The sequence below is a fragment of the Leptinotarsa decemlineata genome, unplaced genomic scaffold (genome assembly GCF_025532065.1).
Source record: "Leptinotarsa decemlineata unplaced genomic scaffold, Ldec_3_MD MMD2_tig00000199_RagTag_RagTag, whole genome shotgun sequence".
NCBI classification, from domain to species: domain Eukaryota; kingdom Metazoa; phylum Arthropoda; class Insecta; order Coleoptera; family Chrysomelidae; genus Leptinotarsa; species Leptinotarsa decemlineata.
The window spans coordinates 1,462,348-1,488,126 of NW_027412544.1; the positions used below are offsets into that span (position 1 = coordinate 1,462,348).

Genomic DNA, 25,779 nt, shown 5'->3' on the forward strand with positions numbered 1-25,779 from the left:
TAAAGACAGTATAGTAGTTTGTATTCCAAACATGGATCTTATCAATGAGAATGGTACTAGTTAAGTTCAGTGAATCTCTTTTTGTATAATTTCTTTTTTTTATTTTTATGAATAAAATATTGAGGTGGAACATGTTTCTTATTGAGAAATTATATATCTAATATATTAACGTTGAATTTGTATAGAAAAAAATGATTGAAAATTAGCTTTATCACTCAATAGCATTGCTAGTGGTGTAACTGAAAGTGCGTTTTATGTTTGGAGCAGTGAACATCAACAAACTTGGCTAACCTTTTGACGTGTATATACGTTACCTTTGTAGACTTGCGGAAATAAACTACTGCGCGTCTCCCTATTCTATTGTACGGCGCAGCACAGAAAAAATGTCAGACGTTTGAGTGTCGTAGTTGGGGTTTCGTTGTGGTAGATTTATTGAATAATCCATTGAAAATTTTTCGAATACTTGTGAACGTTCTCGCAGAATTCAGAAAATCGTTTTTAAGGGCGATTGTTGTATTTAGTTTTTGAAAAGTAAGTGAATCGTAGTGTTTAAGACGTGTTATGTGTATATTGATTTTGTCGATCTCGTTCTCCATTTCGTCGCGCCGTGGTCAGATCTTTGTTGAAGGCAATTTTCGAAATTGCAGTTTATTTTAGATTCGGTTCGTTTATTAAAATTCTCGTTGTGCAGTGGCAGTGTCCGTAATTCATTGGTACTTCAGTGACCCCCTGTGATTGTGTATATTTTGTGTCCTTATGGTGCGAACTATTTTTATTGATTTGGACATTACATTTTACTTTAGTGAGACTTTCTCTTTCTCGTGACCTATTGTATATTTAATATTGATTCGCGTCGGTTAATCGTGAGACGGTAAAGCGGTTACCTCCTTGTTCCCATATTAGAATCTTTTTTCATAAATTTAGATCCAGGTCATATTACTGGTAGTATTTATAGAGAGTGATTGTGTGCATGTTGAATGAATTGGTGAATGGTAACATTAGATTATTAAGTATTTACTAACCAGCATCAGTAATGTTTCGTTCGAGATTCGTTCTGAACCACATTGTCTTTGGTGTCGGTGTAGCAATGTGGTGGCTTATCCGATGTCTACTAACGCGTTTCGTGCTTTTAGCGCCGTTTGTTGATCTTCGCGAATTTCCAATCTGAAATGTGGCAAACATTGGAAAGAATTTGAAAAATTGAGCAGTACCATTTCTGAGCGACCATTTGAAAAGTTTTTCATGAATTGAAGTGAGTTTTACCATTGGTTATTATGGTTATATAGTTTTTAATTTGGGCACTGTCTATAACAACTGATTACAGTAATAGAATTATTCATCTGTCCTAGAGTAATGAAATGTTCAACTGGAACCTCTGGTATATAATAAAACAAAACACTTTTCCCAATCAGCAGAAATGCAATGCATGTTGCCCCAACCAAATTGGCGTCTTCAGGAGATAGTGTCTTCATCTCCTGAAGACGCCAACTTGGTTGATGAAACGTATGTCAATAAAGAGTATTGCATATTTGGTGATTGAGAAAAGTGCATGTTTTAGAATTGTCCTAGAGTAGTCGGCATATTTCTATCTTATGTAATAAATATCTCATGTTAAACTACCAAAACCATTTACAAATGAAAATCTCCTTTTTAGACATAAGTTTCCACCCATCGCCAGTTTTCTATGTATTGAATTTTTTGAATAAAATAGTGGGTCCTTCTACCCATTTCCAACCCTTCTTCTATATCAACCATCATTGATTAACAATGTAATTTACTAGTCTTATTAGTGTCATTATAATTGAAATGAAAGAAAATAGTTTCAATCCACAACATTTCAAGGAAATCAACGCTGTTGAACGAAATCAATGATACACATTTTACAATACATAGCAAATTGGCTGAAATAGGATCCAAGAATTATGGCTTAATTTGATTCGAAAAAAATATTTTTTTGTTTGGGTTTTGCTGGTTAATTGGTAATATATCAGAACTGACAATATTTCCAAATAAAAAGGAAAAAATTCCAGAATTAAGAACAAAATTATCTCAAAATTAGAACCTAAAAAGAAATGTTAAACTTCTAAGTGGTTCTGCTAGCTTAACATGAATAAACAGACGTGTTCAACAAACTTTAAATTTAAAATAATGCATCACAGTTTTAATTATTCGAGGAGTCAATTACCTACTTTGGCAGAAATGAAAGGAAATTGTATGATTCTGCTGTTAGTAACATTTCAATGTGTCTTGATGGTCCATTTTCAAATTAATTTTTTTCTTTATCCATAATTGGTAAAATTAGTACACGTCCAGTATAGGAACGTGTACTAGTATATGAGTAAAGAGAACATAGTAACTCTGAATGTGCACTGGTTTAACAATGGAAAAAGTTATAAGTCTTCCATGAACTTAATTTTATTAGACAAATTGGGTTATGTTTGTAGAACCAAACATTTAGAATATTCAAATATATTGATTTTGCTTTGTTTTGCAGCGGTTGGTGAACTGATTTATTACCAAAAATGTCAACTGTAAAATAATAACTTTATTCAGAACGTATACAAATTAGAGTACAATTAAAACAAAATATGTGATTAACTCAGATTAGTAAAGATATCTGAAACTGAATTTCTGTTCTGAATTTCTGTTCTTATTATGAAGGAGTTCAAAATTACAGATAACAAAGGAAAAAAACACAGATTTTTCGTAATAATAATTGCCTTTTAACTTTTCAATATAATTAACATGGCAATCCATTTTTTTTTATTTTCACTTCTCCAAATATACCTAATTCGCTAAAACATTTTCACTCATTCAGACAAATATACCTAATTCAGTAAAACATTTTCACTAATACAGACATTGATATTTTATTTTAAGAAAAATACAAGTCGATTGACAGAAACGGACATTTAATAGAATGTCTTCGAGAAGGAGAAGTCGAAGTAGAGATAAGAAAATTTTGCCTGCCAAACTTAGAATGGACACAAAACCTCAAGCAGTTCGAATTACAGGTATAATAATAATAATTTGACAGCCATATAGACAAATTTTCAATAGTAGACCTGTTTGATAAGCATTCATTTTGAGTTGTTTTGGTTTTCCACTGCAATTATAATTTCTTTAACGAATTACTAATTTCAAGGTATTCTCAGCATTATTTTTTCAGGTCGTTCCTAAGAAATTATTCATTTTTCCAAATTCTAACAATCGTTAGTGCTGAATATAACATTGTAACAATTGTGTATCAGATGTATCAAGTGAAATATTATTTTTCAATTGGATTCATTACTACCGTAGACAAAAATGTAACTGTTATTTACTATAGTACTTACTAGATTACTGAGGTTTATGTATTTCTATTCAATTTAATAAAAAAGTTTGCTGCTAATAAAATGGTTTGGTATTGCCAGATGAGTTTCTGTAGTGATAGACTTCAAAAAGAAATTATAATTGAAGTAGTATCATTCCACCAATTTGGAGAAGTGCAGTGCCTCATTTGAAGAACCAATGAATTAGCTTTGAATGGGGGATACAACAACCATGTAGGTATTGCTACATACAACATTAAAAGGGGAAGAAATCAGCTTGTAATTGAAAGAATATTGGAGAAAAATTTCACAAAGTAAATCTGATGCTTCGAAAAGCATGTTTGTATTCACATGCTCATGTTGTTGGTATAGAGGATTCTAAAGTATTGTTTGTAACTGTTTCCAAAAATGGAAGAGTTAGCAAAGCATCGCAAACATGCATTTGAACTATAATGAAATTAAATTTGTATAATTGGAGTTCTGAAAAGCTTTCAGTTACTAAATTTGATAAAAAACTCCAAAACAACAAAAATTATAATTTTATTCAATTTGATGTGTCGAGAGTATTCGAGTATAATTATAAGTTGGTATTGTCTATTCTGTTTCGCTTGAAATATATAAAAAAACGTAAAAACACAAAAAATGTTCACTTCAAAGTTTTAAGAGCTCCTAATTCCTCTATCTTGGTATCATCAGAACGTTAAAGTGGTCAATTTGGAAGGGTTATGTTTAGCACTTATTCTGTAATCTATTTTTTAGGATGTTCAGGATCTGCGACCCCTCACTTTATTTGAGCTGGACTAGGATGACTGAATTATCTGTATAGACTATTACTTTTATGCCCATTATGGTCTCCTATCTATACTGTCATTTGTTTGTTTACTAGAAGTTGTGTTATCTTGATTAGAGTTTATTTCAAAAGAGAGTGTTCCTGTTTTTTGTTCTTTCAGAATTGATTCATTCTAATATCCTATTGTGAAGTTCATCAGATATGGCAAGCTGTTGATATAAATTGAAAACAGAAGTGTCCCTAATGTAGACCTTGCGGCATTCTTCTTAATAACCTCCTTTTTTTTCAATTTGGTATCTTTCAGTGGATAACGTCATGTCCAGACACAAATTAATTTCCATTGGTTTCGGTATGAAGTTGACCTTAATCAGTCTCCGTGTTTTGGAGCTAAACTTGCTCTAAAATTTTTGAAGTTAAATTCCGCCTCTTTATGCAACATAATTGGAATCTAGGTTATACAAGAAAATTCTGAGGAGTCATAACTTGATGGAAGCGGAGAAATGCTCTTTAAATATAGAATGTGTATGAACGTTAATCAATTTTCAAGCTCATAAGAAATATGTAGATCACTTAAATACTCTGATACACTGATGGATCGTAGTTTGAATTTTCTTCCTTAGCCTTATTAATATGGTATATGCAGTAAATAGCACAAAATGGTGTACAATTGAAATAATGAATTAGGTATTTCTTTTTGATATCAACAATAAAAAATAAAATGATTATCTTTATGTCGACAACTTTTGTATTCTAGAAAAGTTCACTGAAACTCTTTTTGTCACATTTCATTTAGGGCTTTGAAAAAAAATATATATTTTTTATTCTATTTTGAGTGAATCAAAGCCTATGAGATAAATGTAGTCATTGAAATAATTCTGTCATATTCTTATATTGTTAAATTGAATTGAAAATCTGACCTACAAAATTGAAAACATAAAGGCTACACAAGTTTCATTTGACCACAGCTTACCAGTCCGGATTTTCTTTTCTCTAATTAACATGACAACTGACACTAATGTTAAATAAAGTTTCATACTTGGAAAAAATACAAGATCCAAATTTTGATATAATTAACTTGTAAATCAACAAGATTTGCATATTATTGACCAAGTCCAAGAAATACAATGTAGATATAGAAAAAGTTATAAAAAAGTATAAATGTAAATATAAAGAAAAGGTTCCAAAAATGTATAAATGTAAATACAAAAAAAAAGTTTTAAAAATGTATAGATAAAACACCACCATGTATAAAGTGATAGTACAAAAGCGAAATGAGTAAAAAAAACTATTAAAAAACTATTTTACATATATATTATGCCATGGTCTATCTGAACCAAGTGAAATATTTTAAATTTGAAAGAACTCATACTATTTTAGAGTGGCAACTTGTTTGGCACTTTCCTATCAAAAAACCATAATTAATTATTATTTATGTCTCTTCAGAGTAACATCAAAGCCTAAAATCAATCAATTAGGTATGTAATGATTAAATTTATTGGAAACAAAATTTCTCAAAATGAATGATATACTCATACATATGCTCCAAACTAAAATAAAAGGTATTTTTTTCAAATATCAATGTTTTCACAGAGAACTGTTTGTTTTCAGACCCTAGTTTACCTGCTGGCAGAAGAAGAGAAATTGATAATGTTATGAAAAAGGCTAGGGCTCAAAAATCACCAAATTCAGGCGTATTTTGGGATAAAAAACTTTTGGAAGTTGAAGCTAAAGATCCAAACAGGTGAATAATCTCTAAACATTTTCAATAGCTATGATTAAAAATTCGCCAGAATCATTTTTGAAGACCAATTTCATAAACTCATATTACATCAATTTTTTTTGGGGAAATAACATTTTGATTATTCAATAATTTATTTTTATTTTCCTCTGACTCAAACACATGGTCAACTGGAGTTGCTCAAAATAGCGATAATTTTTTAGTATTTAAAAAACGTCAATAATAAAGAAATGTAATTAAATCAAATACCCTAACAGTAAATACCATATTTATACATTCTAAGATACAACTTAACATTTTTTTAATTTAGAGTTTGTTAGAATGTATGTTCACCTAAAATTTTTGTTTTTAACATGAAATTAACATACTATTTGGCCTTTTTAATTATCTGAATTTCATACATAATCTACTATAAAAATGCCCAGGAAATAAAACATTTCGTAAATTATGTAGTAATACTGTGCATGAACATGCCTGTAAAAGTTATTGTATAAGCATATTGCAGTGTGAAGTCTTATAGTAAAATGTTACCTAAATACGTTATCATGGATTTTCATGAAGTACCGACTTATTCCACCACATAATTTCATAAAAAGGCTACTGTACCTTAAAAACTGCTTCTGCCTTTTTCCACATTTTGAATAGAGTTTTTGGGGGTATTTCAGATAGATTTTTATTAATGTCGATATGAACTAATAGTGCCGACACCCTGAGGGTAAAAGGGTTCAAGATTATATATATATATATATATATATATATATATATATATTATATATATATATATATATATATATATATATATATATATAAATCGATTTAATTCGTGAGGTTGCAGTCAATAGCTGGGCTGTTACAAAAAAACTCTTTGTTATATGTCAAGCTTTCGGTATATTTCACACCTTCGTCAGGACAACTACAATAATAAGATTATATATCTTGTAAAAAATATATAAATATGGAGAATTTACTAACCTGAGAATAAAATATAAAATGGTTCAAAAACAGATAGAAAAACATTAATAAATGACAGTTGATAAAAATTTTGGCTGACAATGTCAAGAGGGAAAATTCTGAATGATACTCGAATTACTAGATTTTTTATTTTCTTTATCATATTTCAGTAGGTACGTGTAAATTTTGCTAAGACTATCAATATCAGTTCGTTTATTCATTGAATGTTCTTCGTTATTAATATGTATCATTTCCAAAAATATTCTTTTTGTTGTATTGGTTTCTCTATCTAAAATATTTGGATTTTCAAAATTCATTTTATGATCCTCCGAATTAACATGTTCTGTTAATGCACAAGAATTAACATTTCGTTGAAATGTTAAATGTCGAACTGATATTGATAGTCTTAGCAAAATTTACACGTACCTACTGAAATATGATAAAGAAAATAAAAAATCTAGTAATTCGAGTATCATTCAGAATTTTCCCACTTGACATTGTCAGCCAAAATTTTTATCAACTGTCATTTATTAATGTTTTTCTATCTGTTTTTGAACCATTTTATATTTTATTCTCACGTTAGTAAGTTCTCCATATTTATATATTTTTTACAAGATATATAATCTTATTATTGTAGTTGTCCTGACGAAGGTGTGAAATATACCGAAAGCTTGACATATAACAAAGAGTTTTCTTTGTAACAGCCCAGCTATTGACTGCAACCTCACGAATTGAATCGATTTATAGTTAATCCAGTCACTAATTATTCTGTTATATATATATATATATATATATATATATATATATATATATATATATATATATATATATATATATATATATATATATATATATATATATATAATAGTATGACAAATTTTTAATAGTATTAGAAATTTACCTTGGATCCAAATATATTGTCTTCACTCTTAATAATTATATTTTATGGGATGCACTACCATTTGAAAAATATGCTTTCTTTTTTGAATTGACTAGTCTCTTCATAAATAACTTGAAGCAAACACTTCAACTTAATCAGAGATTGAAGCAGCTGCTAAAGGTAAATTTAGGGATGACTAGCGAAGATTAAAACTTATAACTAGACTTGTCTAAACTCAGCTCTAGGCAAATTTTTCTGCACCAGTCTATCAAGAGAGTCAAATCATTCTGAAGAGTAAAGCAATTTAGGGACAAACGAATTTCTCAACACAAATTGAAATCACCAACAAACAATAACCCCTTTGAGTTTGTTACTTATAAGATTGTGGATCAAAATGTTGAATGATAACAGACCACAGTGATTACCTTGGGGAACCTTGGAGAATACAATATTTATTGTACACAAGTTGTTGCCCATACTTCATTTGTGTGTTCTTCAGTTCTTTTGTTATTCCAGATTTTGTAACAGCAAAAAGTTCTCATCATGTATTTGCCTATCTTTAATTATTGAGAAATTCGTTTCACAAACTATGACTACACTTAATTAATTCAGTTAATTAATACCAATAAATTGTTTATAGGCAACCAATCAGGTTTTAGAGCTGGACACCCATGTGAAACGTCTCTACAATTTTTAATAACTGAATGGAGTGGAAAAAAAATACAATTGATAGAAATCAGTACATTGTTGCGACATTTCTCGACCTTAAAAGGGCATTTGAAACAATTAATCGAAATATTCTACTTGAAAAATTAAAAAATTATGGGATATCAGGGATTGTTTTCGATTGGATTCAAAGTTACTTATTCAACAGAAGATAAAAAACTAAATTTGGAAAAGAATTGTCAGATGAACTTATAATTGAGAGTGGCATACCCCAGGGTAGTGTGTTAGGTCCATTGCTTTTTATTATTTACCTAAATGATATAAATCACATATCTGGATCACACTGTATAAATCTTTTTGCAGATGATACATTGGTTTATTGTATACATGAAAATTTGGATCAGGCAATTGTTGAAATGAATAGGTCTTTAAATAGCATTGAAACATATTTATTTATTAATAAACTGAAACTAAATGTCAGTAAAACAAAACAAAAAGTATGATTTTGACATCATCTTATAAGTATGATCAAATAATAATGTTAGCATAGAAATTGTGGCTGAAATAAAATATTTGGGTTTTATAATTGATAAAAATTTAAAACTGAATAGTCATGCTGATTTTATTTGTAAAAAATATCTAAAAAACTTTTTTTTCTCTCTCGTATATGTAAAAAAGTGTCTATGTATGCTAGGTTGACTCTTTTCAAAAGCCTAATACAACCTCATTTTGATTATTGTACAACATTACTTTTTCTACTTGGTAAAAATTAAATAGCGCAATTGCAAAAGCTTCAAAATCGGGGCATGCGATTAATATTGGGATGTAGCCGTTACTCAGCAATTAAATCGATGTTACAGTGTCTAAACTGGTTTTCAGTTAAAGAACGTATATTATATATGACTATGATCTTGATATTTAAGCTGCATAAAGGATTGCTACCTAATTACTTTCAAAAATTCTTACTGAGAAATAATGAAGTTCATGATTACAATACGAGAAGAAATAACAATTTTTACATTAATAAAACTAACACTAAATTTGGAATGAATAGTATATTTCATAAAGGCCTAAACGAATTCAATAAACTACCACAATTTGTAAAAGAATCTAATTCAATAAACCAATTTAAGTCATCATTAAAGAAGTATATCAGTGACAGCTCATTATGATATTTGTAATTTTTTATTTTTTAATGTGAACTAACCTAACAATCTATAGATATGTATGTATATTTGGTTTTCCTTGAAAGGTACTTTTAAATGTTATTATATTTACATAGTTAATGTCGTGAGATATTTATGAATTTGTAATTTTTCTTTTTTTGTATATTAGGCTTACCTACTTAATAAAAAATAAAATAAAGCTTGAGTCAAATAATATAAAGGTCGTTTGGAAAGTATTTTTTCTTTTGTGTACTATGATGTTCATATGAAAGTAGTTGTTTCGAGAGGGCTTTTTCCTTCATTTTGTGTCTGAAAGTTGCATGATGAAATAACTTCATAGAGGTAACAGTTTAACACATTTACATGATAGCCAAAGTAAGGAGAAATCAATTGATTTGAAGAAGATTTATGTCGGTCAAATATTCATCTATAGAGTAGAAACAACGTCTCCGGAAATATTTTTTTAGACTTATAATAATAAGTGGCAAATTAAGGTTTTTATATTCTTGAGGTAGGTTATTATAAAGCATATAAACTAGATCAGTGTTTCTCAAAGTGTGGGTTGCAAGAGATCATGAAGAGTTGCAAAGCATCAGTAAAATCCATACTTTTATTGAGGAAATATTAATTAAAAGACATTTATTGTAGGCTAACACAAATTATCATAAATTTCAAAAAACCCATTTATGTTGATGTGAAGTAGGCAATCAAATGTTATGTCAGAAATGAAAGACCGTTTTAAAAGGAATTCTGAATCAAATAAATTTTGCATGTTATAAAAACACTAGATTTTGGTAATATAATAAAATACAGGCAGGGGGCAGCAGAGTGCATGGTGTTGCGAAATATTTTTACATACAGATCTGAACTACTTTTGGTGATTTTCTGAAACGAGAAAAATGAGAACAGAATTGCATTTATTTTGTATTTGTTCCAGGTGGCGCCACAGCGGTTATAAGTCGCTCTACATCGACGGCGGTGGTTCTTCCTCGCCTTCGTCCGGCGACAAACGCAGCCGATCGCGTTCCCCCACTTCCCCATACTTCGGCCGCCGCTCCCCCGATCGCCTCCGATGCGTCGCTCTTCTCCGTACGGCCGCGCGAGGTCGCCACGATCGCCAAGGTCGCCGCCGCCGCGTAGCAGCAGGTCGTCGTCGCCGCCTCCTCGAAGGCGCTCGCCTCCTGGCAGCTACAGATCGCCGGTAGTCGGAGGGGGCAGGAGATCGCCTCCCCCGTCGTCGGCGCGGTCGTCGAGACCGTTAATGAGACCTCGGTCACCTCGCGAGCCCCCTTCGTCGAGGCACAACGTGAAGCGACGCTCGATCTCAAATAGCTCTATCAGCAGTTGTTCGGACGATTCGTGTTCCGTGTGTTCGCCCAAGGCGCACAGGAACGCCAGATCCAGGTGAGTTATGTGTGTTTATATTCCATCAATTATAATAGAATAGATTCAATCGCCAAGTGAAACAAACAATGTAAAATATGTATATTCTGAAATATAACACCTACATTGACTATTATACTGCATTCCTGTTGAAACGAGCCTTCCTGAATAAATCATTTGATATTGAGACTGTGAAAAAGTCGTGAAATATTCAGCTTTAGTTTTGATCTCTTCGTAAAAATAAACTCCTTATCAGAAACCTCTTTCCCACAACCCTTTGTCAAAAATTTCTAATGTAAATAATAGTCGAGTGACACTTTATTTAAAAGGTCTCTATCAATTCTCTATAAAATTTTTATTCATTGTCAAACTAGAAGGTGAACACACAATTGCACTATTTTAAATATTCAAACTAAACACTATTAAATGGTAATGATGAAAATAACAGAAGAAAAAAACTCAAAGTGGGTAATTTCTTGTTTAAGTACACAATATGGTCATATATTTCATCATATAATGATTTCTGAAGTTGTAGATATTTATGTCTATTTCATTTATTATCTTTGGCTCAAAAAAATATAGTGTATACGCTTCAAGAGCTGATTTATATAACGAGTTTGTACTACAAACATGGAAATGTTGCAGCACAACGCAATATTTTCTCATTGCAACATTTCTCTCTGCATTAAAAACCACTTTGAATTGTCATATGTTGAAATGGCGTACAATTTTTTTTAATTAGATTGTTTTTTGTGTTTTTTCGCTGTATTCATGTTTAACTCATACTTTAGCCTTGGCTATGAATTGCATTAGCTATGAATTTTTCTCCCAGCCAACGGAAACTAACGTTTTTGTACTAAATAAACAATATACTCTCAATTAAACTGAATTATTTAAATATCAGATAACCGTGGAGGACAATCTTAGCTGGAATGAGCATATCACAACAACTATGAAAAAATTAAATACAAAAATATATCAAATTCGATGTATGCGGAATGTGGTTAATATCGGCAGTTTGAAAATTTTCTACTTTGCTGAATTCCAGTCTATTCTACTTTATGACATTTTACTATGGGAAAACTGCACAGCATCTATTTCTTATTCAGAAAAAAGCCATAAGAACTATAAAAAATTTATCACCCAGGAAGTCATGCAAACCATTGTTCCTCTGGCCTGTCTTTATATCATGGAAGTTGCCTGCTACATTCATAAAATGAAAAACACTCTTCCCAGGTATTCGGACATGCATGTGTACAAAACTAGAAACAATCAGCTAATCTATCCAAATCATAACAATCTCTAAAGAACATCAAATGGACCACTCTCAACAGGTGTACAGGTTTACAATCAATTATCCACTGGCATTAAAATTCAGCCACACATTTCAAATTTCGAAACTCCATAAAAACGCTTTTTGAAAGAAAATTCATTTTATAACATTGATGAATTTTTAATATAACTTCTTAATCAAATATTTTATATTGCTGTTCATTTTCGTTGTTTTGTAGTTATGTACGTAGTCTTTATTATATTTATATACATGTACTCAAACATTATATCCTGACATGTTCTATACCCTAATGGGTCCTTTGAATGAACAAACTGATTTGATTAAAGGTTTATTATTTTTACAACAAATCTCATGACTGAAATTGTTCTTATAACTTTTTTTTTTAGATCACGATCCTTGTCTCCGAAACGCGTGCGTAAGCCACCCGTCAAAGTTGCCCCTAACCCGCCCAAACCCCGAGCTCGACCACGTCCCCCATCTCCTTCCCCTCCGAGACGTATAGCAAAACCAACTACCCCACCCCCAGCTTCGAGAAGATTACCTAAACCAAGTCCGTCAGATAGACCAACAGATCCGAGAAGGCAACCCCCTCCACCAAGGCCAAGAGGCAGCACTGGAGAGATTATAAACGTGAGAGGAGTGAAACCGAATGCCAAATTCGGTGCTGTGAAGAAACCTGCTGACAAAAACACTTTACAACCGGTAAGAGAACTTTTTAAAATAAGGGGGATGCTGAGTAGTGTTGATAGACACAAAAATGGACAGTTGATACATGACGAAAGGTGTATGAAAATTTCCCAAATGTAAATTGATCAGATATGCAATTCAGAACCACATTGGTAATTTAATAGCCTTATTTTCATGTGTATCTGACCCAACTAAACTCCATAAACATCCTAACTTATCTTGTTCAATTGATGACCTATTTATTTTGTATAAATTCATAGTGAATATAGGATAAAAAGAATAACTTACGTTTGATTTCTACTAACTTTTTATATATTACGACCGGCTGCGGTTTAACAAACCGGTTTCTTAAACCGAAACCGTTCGTAACAAATAAAAAACTTAGTAGAAAACAAACAAAAGTTTTTTTTTTCTGATTGATTCGGCCGTTACTTGATGAAGATCATTAGTAATTTCATATTTGAATTATCAAATCACTTTTGATAAAGCTATTGTGTTAGCAAAACATGTCGTGATATATTTTTCAAATAAAATTTGTAGAGATCCAATTATAAGGTGTAGTTTATGAAAAAAGTTATTTTCTTCATCCCATATTCTAACTTATATCTGGTTTCCTCAATATATATTCGAGGCCAGGAAAACTGCAGTGACTTGAAATTTTTTTCCCCAATATAGTTTTTACCGCCCAAGTTGGTCAGCAACTCTCGAATTTTAGTTGATCTCATATTAGTCTTCAAAAAACGTCATCTAGTGGTATATTCCATTTTTTTTTTAAATTTTGACCCGTCAATTGAAATGGATAGGTTTTTTTTTAATTCTTCATAAAAGAGAACTACAATTACTTCTGGATAGTTTGTCATCCAGAAGTAGTTGTAGTTCCCTATCTTTAATTATACACATTGAAAGCATTTACAGGTAGTAAGTGTCACATTCAAAACGTTAATATTAATGACAATGAATGTTGAAATGAGAATGCATGTTTATAATACAAGTAATGAAGAATACAAATAATTCTTGGGGCAAATTTTTTCACAAATGTATAATAATAATATGACCTTTATTATTTCATAACCAAAACAAAAAACACAACATAACTTATATATTCAACTTACAACTGAAATAAAGGGCGAAGTTCATCGTCCATAATGAAATACATCACGGAAAATGTTCTGTATTTGTATGTTCAGTATTTTGTATACTGAAAACAAATCATTTGAGTTTTAAAACGCACCTAATTTGCATACACCACATATCATTTTTGAAACTTGATAAGCATTGTTCATTCAATGATTGAGTGACATTCTTCAAGTTTTATCATACTTTTGAAATTTCAATTGGCAATATTATGTCATATTTTGTAATAAAAATTCGTCTTTATAGGTTTGATAATGGTAACAGAAATTGTAACACTCACAAGGTTGATCAAATCAGAATTTCCTGCTTGCCTAAACAATACAAAAAGTATATCTGCCTTATTTCAATATAATTCAAAATGGAGGCGGTGGCATCCATTTCGAATTATATAACAAAATTTGTCAATTTTAGTTATTTATGAATATTTTAAAAACAGCAATTCATAGTCGCAATCTGAACAGTTATTTTTTATTGTTTTCCCACATAGATACCTCTTAATTCAACCAACCTTGTAAATCTTACCATTTTCAAGTTGGCAATGGTCTAAAAAACCTGTTTTTTTTTAACAAACCTGTACGGACTAATATTTGATGTTAAATATTTTATATGACTGCTATTTGAAATTTTATTTGTTAGCTTGAACGCTCAACCATCATATGTAAGTAGTTCATCAAGTTTTACAAATGATATTTTATTTCGTGAAAGCAAATCATTTGTGTGTTTCTTTTGAGTTAAACAAAATGTTATTTTTGCAATTGAATAGTTTCATACTCATTTATACAAATAATTATTATTTCTGAAAAAAACCTGGGTACCCAGAATTCTTTCTTCAACCTCACTGGAGTTAACGAGGACTTACCTTTTAACGTGCGATTCCTAGCATAGGTCCGATTATATGCAGAGAAAATCCAAAATTCTACGGTTAGATTGGAACCAACCTTCACACAGATGTTGATTGAAAGAGCAGAAAGAACCACTCACTCTAACTAACTTGATACTGACCAAAACTGCAAATATCATTGCCCGAGGATAGCAGCAACTGCACTTATTATATTTCATTGTGGTTTTTGCATAAAAAGTGACAGAGATCATTATATTATTCATTCTCCCGAGTTATGTGTCTGATTGTAAAGCTTTCCATTCATTTTACTTACAATATGAAAGTTAATTTTATTTCTGCACTATTAAAATTTCAATATTTTCCAGATGTTATTAAAGAGAGTAAAGAAAGAACGTACTGCAAAGAGACCTGGATCCCCCGGCGTGGAATCTTCAGGTTCTGAGGATAGTGCATCCCAAATACCCGCACCTATAGTTGCCACAACCAGTCTTACCTTGTCGGAGAGATTTGGTAAAATAGCTCAGTGGAGTGCAGACAGAGAAAAACGAGACATGGAAAACATGAGAATAACAAAGACTGGAAGCAATATGAAAGTTCTAGTAGAAGAGGATGAATTTCTTTATGGAAGCTCGCCTAGGAGGTATAGGTTAGCTCTATGTTGTTTCCATGTATTTTCAATGTTTTTTCTGATATTCTGTAGAATTTTAATTATTTTTGTTAGTATATTTTAATTCTTGTATTTTTGTCACGTCTTCAAGTACAATACTGACTTTGATTTCAGCAAGTTAGGTACTAGTGAAACTTACTTTTTTGGCTTGTCTCAAGATTTTCAAAGTTTATCAGAAGAATTTTATTTTGAAGACATTCAAATAATTGCCTAACAAAAATATTTATATTCAGAAAAGATATATATTGTTGATGAATTGACGGATGTAGCCGTTACTACGTGGTAGATCATCATGAACATAGAAAGATACTTTATTAGTAATATCTAACTATTTAACTGCAATACACTCTTCAGATGATATTCAACTGTATAATGATATCCTTCTTGAAAGAATTATGTAGTGTGTAGAGTGTTGCAGTTCTGGTGTTTGGCAGCAGTGCTTCCTTGGATTTATATCGGAGGCTCAAGTTCTATCTTTCACGAATTTCATATTCTCAAATAATGCCTAAATTTTTTTTGTGGAAAATAATGTGTTTGTGTTTTGAAAAAAATCAAGAATCTAAATATGAATAGATGTTGCAGATTGCTACTCGACCTCAACATTAGTGGCTGATGAAATCGATGAGATATTACTAATATAACCTGACTAACCATTCATTAGAGTTCAATATATTGTTGCATATTTTCCATAATTCAGAGAAAGGAGCTTAGCACAAACAAATCATTATAAATGATAGTTTTCAAAAAATCTTTACTTTTTGTATGATATATAAAGAATAATTTGACAGAGATTTTTTTCTCTACTCGCTTTTGAATGTGTAAGGCAATGTTCAGTTGCAAATATTTCCTCAATATAGCTTTATAAGTTATGGTTCAGGTCCAAATTAAATGATATAAAATCAGTGGTTCGCAAGGGTTGCTTCTAGGCTCTATCCTGTATTTACCAAATATTACTGACATCATCTGGCTATATATCTCTGGTTATTTTACTCTTCGTGATCATTAACACTCTATTTAGGCATGATCAAGATCACCTATGATAAGGAACTCAATTTTGGGGTTCGTGCAATGATTGTAGCTGCTCGTGTGATTGAGAAGGACAGCAACAGACTAATAAATACTGAGCTTTTTTAAAGCAACTGTCGGCAGACTTGAGATAGTATTTATCATTTTTACGAAATGTTTTATTTATATCATTGAATGGAAATATCGTCATAAATAACATTACAGACAGTTGCAAAATTCATATATTTTTTTGGTATATTCACTTAACAAAAAAAATTTGGAGAAATTATGAAAAGCTGTTTGTCAAATTCAAAAATGCAAATTTTTACAAATAGTATATTGCAGATATTCATACTATTGTATACTAATCTAGAAGAATCATATATTACTTTCTGTATTCTCCACTCTGAAATCATTAAATTGAGTATTCATTGTAATTATTTCCAAAAACAGTAACTTTTTATTATACGAGTTATGATAACCAATAAAATCAAGTTGTAACTTCATTGCAATTCCAGTAATTTTTTTATCAAAAACCAACTTCAGTGAACAATTATTGAAAGTTTCATCATTGCACAGTATCCAAGTCACACAAGAAACATTTTTTAACTATTTTGTATTTCGATATATATGCCTATTGAAAAATCTACCAAAATCTGAAACTTGTGCGATATATTGACAATAAATTACAATGCATAGTAGCACATTATCTCAATTCTAGTGTTTCTTCCTACTGAAAAATCTATTGAAATCTGTTTTTCCAACTAAATGTCGTTTCCTGTGAATGAGAACTCTCAGAAGTTAAAACTTGTGCGATATATTGACAATAAATTACAATGCAAAGTAACACGTTATATCAATTCTAAATAAACTAATTAATACAGTTTATTGAATGATTTTCACTATAAAGGGTTAAACTAAAAGGTACTTCTAAATTACAACCATTTGATACTCTAATTTATTACCTACTCGTATGCCTACTTTTTAATGAATGAATTTACCTGAAAATGTCAGGTATGAATGTGAGCAGTCATTTGCTTTTCATTATAAATAGTCACTATTATCACTGATGTTTTGCCTCTTTCATTATTATTATTTTTATTGATGAAATATATTTGAATATTCCATTCCTGAAGAAGACAAATCCAAAAATACAAGATTCGTGAAAATGGGTCTAGCCGTTCTTGAATCCTTTTATTAAAATTTTAATTGATAAAATATCACATTTTATTACTTATTATCCTATTCCTGATGAAAACAAATCCAAAATCATAAAAATTGGTCTAGCCGTTCTTGAGTTATTTTATCATTATTATTATTATTCTAATTGATGATATGTAATTTTTCAATACTTATTATCCTATTCCCGTCGAAGACAAATATAAAAACACAAAATTCATAAAAAGGGGTTCAACTGTTCTTGAGTTCTTTTATCATTATTATTGTTATTCTAACTGATAAAATATAATTTTTCAATACTTATTATTCTATTCCCAACGAATACAAATCCAAAAACACAAAAATCATAAAAATAAGTCCAGCTGTTCTTAAGTCCTTTTATTATTATTATTATTCTAATTGATGAAATATAAGTTTTCAATACTTATTATCGTATTCCCAATGAAGACAAATCCTAAAACACTAAAATCATAAAAATCAGTCAAGCCGTTCTTGAGTTCTTTTACTATTATTATTCTAATTGGTAAAATATAAGTTTTCGATACTTTCTATCATATTCCCAACGAAGACAAATCCAAAAAACACAAAAATCATGAAAATATGTCCAGCCTTTCTTGTTTTTTTTTTTCACCATAGTGTGTGCTGGTCAGGCCCTATCCCCCGAAGCCCCGATACATTCGGGAGGGCGCGCCAGCATTATCTACCAATGACCATTCCCCACACCGTGGGGTAAGTGATGATTGGGTCCGAGAATCATGTGCCCTGAGCAAGCGCAGTGAGCCAAGAATGACAGCCTTCTGCATCTGTTCGACTCAGATGTCTGCCTTAGTGCGGCAAGCACTAAGGCAGACATTCAAGAGTATAGAGGGCATCATTCCACCAAGGACTCCAATAATCAGAACAACCATCTTGACAGAGTGATCTGGATAGAGTCTGCAGAGTTCGAAGAGAAAATCCCGATATTTTATCCGTTTTCTCTCCCCTTTTCTGGCAATATTTGTCTCGCCAGGAGATGAAAACTCCACGAGGGTGGAGAACGAATAGTTCCAATAAATTTGGCACTTCTCGTTCCCCACAACGGATTCAATATCCCCCGGAGCGTAGGGCAACACCGGTGTCTCGTCAATACCGTAAGAGTGTCGTAGATGGTAATATAGCACTCTGAGGGCCGCGTTATGTCTATGGATATAGGCCGAGACAGCATATGCTGGACATACTGATAGCAAGTGCATTAGGGTCTCGGGCGCCTCGCGGCAGTCCCTGCACCTTGTGTCAGGAACCTCTATACCCATCACGCGACTGAGGTAGACTAAGGTGTTGAAGACACCATCCTGGCAAGCCATGATGAACCCCTCAGTTTCCAACTTCAGCCCACTCGACCTGAGAAAAGCGAACGTCAGGCGCTTTGATAAGCCAAGGTCTCCATTATATTATTATTATTATTATTGATAAAAATGTTCATATTTACTCACCTTTTAAACCATCCCTTTACTTCCACAAATAATTCAAAACTTATTAAATTAGTTTGTCTTGTGAGGGTTTATTACTCTCTGTGGATAATCATACAAATTTAGTTCTTCTGTTTACTCAACAAGTAATAGTACAAATTTATGGTCTATTTCGAAACAAACAAAATGAAATGAAAATGGAAAAACATATTCATATTTAATTTTTTTACAGCTTGTCACCAGTGCCATCGGGTCATTTCCCTGACAAACTCATGTCTTCTAGCCAGTCAAGAACGGCAGCCTGGGACGACGTTAGAGTTCGTTATCAATATTACAAAGACCTTGGTTATTTAAGAGATCTGACTCTGGATGATTACGTCAAATGGGAAGAGTGGTGGTACAAATATCAAGATTGGTTAGCGAACGAGAGGCATTATGAGCACTGGTTGAGCACTCAAGGAGGCGGAAGGAGGCGCGGCAAGAAACGCATACCTGCAACGCAACGATTGAACTAAGAGCATACGATTTGCTTAGCGTTAGTATTAAAATATATGGAAGAGGTGACTCTTGATTAGGGTGAAATGTTGGTGCAAATAGGTGAAGGAAAATGCTTGTCGTGTTTAAATTTATCGGCTTTTCAATTTGATTCTGTTTCCTGTAGGGAAGAGTTTCGGAAAAGTATTTTCATTTAGAGATATTTATACTCACTTTCACCTCACGACTTTCTTTATTCGCCCTAACAAAAGTAAATTTATTCATTTCGATGTTTTACAAAGCGTTAAAAATAATGTTGTACTACAGCTAATAAGAAAAGAGCGGGAACATTTTTCCTACATTATTCGATATATAGGAAAAATTCATGATTGAGTATTCGAAAGGTAATTTATTGTGAAATGAGCGATTTTCAATTCGTTTCTTTTTTTCTACATTCCTTTTGAAATGTTTGGATATTTTATGAACATTTTATCTAAAATTGATAAGAAAGTAAAACTTCATTATTCAAGTTCAATATCTCTATCCTATCAGAACTATTTCTAACATTTTAGTATGCGTTTTTTGTATAGTTGACATTTCCTTTTCTATGTGTACATTCATTTTACCGTTAGAATGAGTGTAATGTTGAAAATTGGCTGAGTCTTTTAATAATGTTAATCGAGATGTTTCGGAAAATTTATACACATGGTTGGACTTAAAGTTTTCAGACGATCTATAGCATGTGATCAAGGTATGTATAATTTGTTAGGTATTAGGGTTTCTTCATAACAGAAAGTGATCTAATTAATTTTATTTATTATTTGTCTCAGTTTATTGACTGTAGATTTTATTTTCAAAACTATAGACATTCAAATTTATGTAATGTAGTACGTAAGCATAATAAATGTTTTATTTACTTATGGAAATTTCATTTCTTGAATAGGGCCAAACATCCATTAATAGAATAACAATTGTTTTAATTACAAATATATACTTTTCACATATAGTCAGTGGGCATACTTGAAGATTGGCTATAAATCAAATCATCTAAAGGAACAATTCGTTCAGGTCCCTCTCAACTCCCTATACTGTAGATTAATGGACTGGCACCTATCATAAAACAACTACTCCCCTGTCTAATACCACGAAGGGCGTTGGATTATATCTGACAGGTGTCAGTGCAGTGATCTTCACAAGTGCCGGCTGCTGCTGACAGAACCAGTGTCTGTGTTGTTTAAAGCTCTCTACCATGGTACTAGTTATGTCTTGAATGAGTTTGTTACTGGAATGCTTAGGCTAGAAAATAATTGTGTTATTGATTTATCCATATATTCTTTCAAAAATCAAGTTAAAGTCATTGACCTATTATGATGATACTGATCATTATTAATAATTAATCAATATTTGTGTATTTTTGATACTACGTTTTTTTTCTCAAACTGTCTATGTATCACAGTATAAATACCCTTTACTCTGAATTGAAATTTCATAATATCTTTGTTCCAATAAACTCAAATTGTATGTTAACTTTCAACAACAGAAATATATACAAATTATACAATCATCTAATAAGATGCAAAATCATATTATGTACAAATGGATTGAAAAGGGGAAAAATCTATATAAAATAATATAAAAAAAATTCAGGGAAAGAAAATGCATAAAACAAATTAAGAAAAAACACTTATTTAAAAAGAAAAAAGACAAACAAAAATAAATAGCAATAAAAATGCAAAAACAAATGAAAATTCAAAAAACAAAATAGAAGGAAAAAACAATATTTCAGCTACTACTCAATGTTGCTTTCAAATAGTTTTTTATTAAAACAGTCTGGCTAATTGGTTCTCCCAAAGCCAAAAAATTCAAGTCACACACACACACTAGGAGAGCTTACAATCTGATAATTTTTCCTGTCATTCACCACCCTATCTATACCTTTACAAGTTTCCAAGAAAAATGCAGCTCCTCGTTGAGAATTTTGTTAATAATTTCAAATTGAAAAAGACATATTTTTAGCAGGAATTCGTTTTTGGTAAAAAGCTTTTTGGATTCATATTTCTCTATCTTACAAAGATGTGTATTATATGAAAGAGTATTGAGTTGAAATTCCATGATAAGTGAAACTGTTAGTGAAATTTTATCTCATCCATAGTTCAAAGTAGATTAATCAGGATAATTAATATTACATAGGAAAAAACTGTCTTCAAAAAACTTGATCACTCAAATCAAGAAGAAATAAATTGATTACTAAAATTGGAATTTCAAGTATTGCTATAAAATATTTAGTATGAAATATCTGAATCAATAAATAGGTAGACCAGCTTCTTTCCAAAAATGTTGAAACACAAAACCAGTGAAAAAGCTTTATGGCTTTCTACTGCTCCATCATTATACAAAAATATGTTAAACTTCTGAAGACAATAATAAATTTCAATAAAAACACTTCAAAAAGATATGCGGATCATGCACCGAAGTTGCTATTAAATACAAACTGGAAAAAAAGAATTTTGTAGAGTTTGTATTGAAGTTAATTACTTTCTTGATTTCTACAGAAGTTTCACAGATTTGTTGTATATTTGTGGGGATGAAGAAAATCAAAAAAGTTGTTTCCGAAAACTATTACCTTCAAAAAAAGAATTCATTTTTAATTTTTTTTGCTATATTTAGCTATACGATGAAATGCTTAGGCCATTTTTTATCTAAGCTTCAACTGGAACTCATTCAGCGGATGATAGAGAAACCTTTTGGTGTCAGGAATCAGTCAGTCAGTCGGTAGATTCCAAAAATTCTTAGGAGTCTGCCACATCTCTCTTGATAATACCTTCCAGGAACAATATTTGTGAAGAAACCCCTCAGTAGGTAAGCAAGGACATATTCGCTGCAAAAGCATCATAATCTAACATTCATAATGAACACTGCTGCCGACGGATGTATATTGGAAGCCCTAGATTATATACTTTGCTGTAAGGCCACTAATTTTTCTGAAATAATTTGTGCTACAAAACCCAGTATTGCCAAATATTTTCCAAACTGGCGAGATCGCTCAGCGCTGAATTCACTTCATCGTTCCTTCGTTCAATAAGTTCTGCTTCTACTGCTGCAGAAGGGAATGTCTGAAAAGAAAGATGGGAAATGAGGACCGTTGAGTCTTCAGCCTTTAGTTACGAAACACGTATATCGTCAGATGGCGGTGCGAGTTCCCCTGATCACCGTATAGAAGTCTGTTTACTTATGTACGGTGCCTTGATGGAATAAATACAAACTCCTCCCTACTTCTAACTTGACCAAGCTCGGGCATTATAGGGCCAAATTCAATTTGCCGTCGTGTCCGTTCTTCCAAAGTACATTTTAGATTCGAACAAACATGTTCGTTTTCGTGTTGATCTCTGTACGAAAATTGCAAATTATTTGGAGATTATGAGTCTTTTGTCAAAATTGATTAAATTCAAGATGCGAACGAGTTTTGTGATTAGGGTCAAAATTGCTGCAAGGAGGTTTTCGGGGCCGGAGATTATGAATCTTTAGTTAAAATTAATGAATTCAAGATGGCGGCTTCAAGGTGTCTAACGAGTTTTGTGATTATGCACCGATTCAACTCTACAAAAAATGTTTCGTTTTCTGCTAGAGCTCACGGTGCTGCATTATCCCATTTAGCAGGGCAGGCTAAATGCGATAGTTTGATTTTTTATTTTCAACAGTTACACATACACATCAGTTTTAATTTCAAACACAACAAACACAAACAGAATGTTTGTGGAGATCAAATCTTGAGGTGTAGTTTTTGAAATTACTATGGATCTTCATCAAGTAACGGCCGAATCAATCAGAAAAAAAATCAGTTTTAACTGAATTATTCACAGTAGATATTTACTTATATTGTCTAACCTTTTATATGGAATCAGACACATTATGTAAACTGTGGACCTTTCCTGCAAAAGATTATATTCAAATCGATAGAATAGTTTTCAAGATAGTTGAGATGAGATCATATTGATCATTATTGTCAACGGTGTTTCATTCAATTTTAAAAAATTATCTGTCAGTATGAATTAATTTTGAGAAAAAATATAAGTAATTTACTCCGAAGAGCCCCTGATGATTTATTTTTGAGGATCGGACTATGAATCATAAAATCTTTCCGTCATTTCAAAATCTGATGATTTTTCAATTTTTCATTCATCCGATTTTCTGAACGCCCTGCTCATGTTTTCGAAAAAATTAAAATTGGTGCATTCATTTTCAAAAACACCCAAAAAGCAATTTTGAACAGGACACGACCATAAATCACAGAATAACCCATAGCCATCTTGCTGCTATTTTGAATTCTTGAAATTTGATGAAAAACATTACCTTCAACCTCAACTTCAGATTCCCGAAGGAGCTCAAGACCAGTGTCCTTGTGCCAATTCAGAAAGTCCCCAACACAAATAAATCCTGGGAATTTAGACCAATCAACACTTAGTTTATAATCAACTCATTGAATATCTAGAAAATAATGATATTTTACTAAAATATCAGTCAGGTTTCAGAAAACATCATTCATGTGAGTCTGCATTACAAGTCACAATATCAAAATGGAAAGAATCAATAGATAAGGGACATTATATCATAGCCGTATTTTTAGATCTAAAAGAGCTTTTGAGACAATTGATCTCCACATACCTATTACTAAATAAACTGCAAAGTATTGGTATCAGGGAAACTGTTTTGTTATGGCTGACTGATTATTTATCACAACGCAAACAGATAACCAAAATAAAGGATTCAGTGTCATCATCTCGCGATGTCATTTTCGGGGTACCTCAGGGGAGTGTTTTGGGACCTATATTATTTTTAACTTACCTGAATGATATAGATACCATCCATGGTTGTGATTTCATGAACCGTTTTTGCAGACGACACTTGATCAATTTCAGGAGATAATATAGAAACAGTAGCTGATCAAATGAATAATGAACTAAGAAATGTTTTCAAGTACATGAATAGCAATAAATTAAAACTCAAATCCTCCAAAACAAAATATATGATCTTATCAACTGGTTATAAGCTATCAACAATCTCAACATAAGATTAAAAATTGCAAGTAATGTAATAGAGTTCGTAAGTGAATTCAAATACTTAGGTTTCATGGTGGATAATCGTTTATCTCTTCATGCTCATTTTGATTATATATATAGAAAAATTACTAAAAAAATATATTTTTTCTCAAGAATTTCATCTCAGCTTTCGATGTACTCAAAAACTACATTATATAATTGTATATAATCCAACCCCATTTTGATAATTGTGCTTGTCTGTTATACTCATTTGACCAAAATAAGGTATCGGCTTTACAAAAATTACAGGATCGTGGAATGAGGATTATTTTACAAGTGAATAGGTATTCTAGTATATCAGACATGTTAAGTACATTGCAGTGGCTGTCTGTTTCCCAGAGACTGTACGAGTTAGCATGATATTCATTTTCAAACTAACACATAACTTGCTTCCAACTTATTTTGAAGAATTCTGTATATATAAATCTCAAATCCATAACCACTTAACAAGAGCGAGTAGCTCCCAAAAATTCCACCTTCCTCGAACTAATTTGACTAGTACGATGAAGTCTTTATTTTATAAAGGTTTGAATGAGTATAACAAACTCCCACTTTCGTTGAAAGATTCAATAAATGTTTTCCAATTCAAAAAAACTCATGAACTATATAAAATATCATACTTGATTTTCTTTTTTCTGTTTGGTAATATATTTATTATGTATATCCTCATGTTGAAACCATTCTGGAATCATTGAAAAATGGTTTTTATTTTTTTTTCTTCTATCTGTCTGTTTAAAATCTGTTTTTCCGTTAACCAGCTGGTCGCACCACTACGAACGACAACCCTCAGAAGTCGAAACTTGTGCGAGCTAAGGATTAACGAGGTCTTACCTTTTAACGTGTGATTTATATAAATATGATTCTATCATATCATCATTTTTATTATTTATGTTATTTATTTAAATATTTTAAAAATAATGTATATATATTAGGATGTCCTAAAGAAATCAATAAATATTATTATTATAAAATACCAGTGTTATATATAATTTGACAATTAATGACAAAACTCGTTTGACATTTCGAATTCCTGAATTTCAACAGAGAAATAACTATCTTTGAACCTAAA

General features: G+C 31.4%; 1 protein-coding gene across 1 annotated transcript; it reads left to right on the top strand.

The window, feature by feature from the left end:
• Positions 1-358: 358 nt before the first annotated feature.
• LOC111509492 (uncharacterized) lies at positions 359-20,532 on the top strand. Its single transcript, XM_074172778.1, is given in 8 exon segments — positions 359-1,252; positions 2,881-3,014; positions 5,710-5,842; positions 10,440-10,542; positions 10,545-10,906; positions 12,566-12,881; positions 15,207-15,487; positions 19,373-20,532. Coding segments are annotated over 7 exon segments (1,572 nt in total). The 5' UTR covers positions 359-1,252; positions 2,881-2,920; the 3' UTR covers positions 19,656-20,532.
• The last annotated feature ends 5,247 nt before the right edge of the window (positions 20,533-25,779 follow it).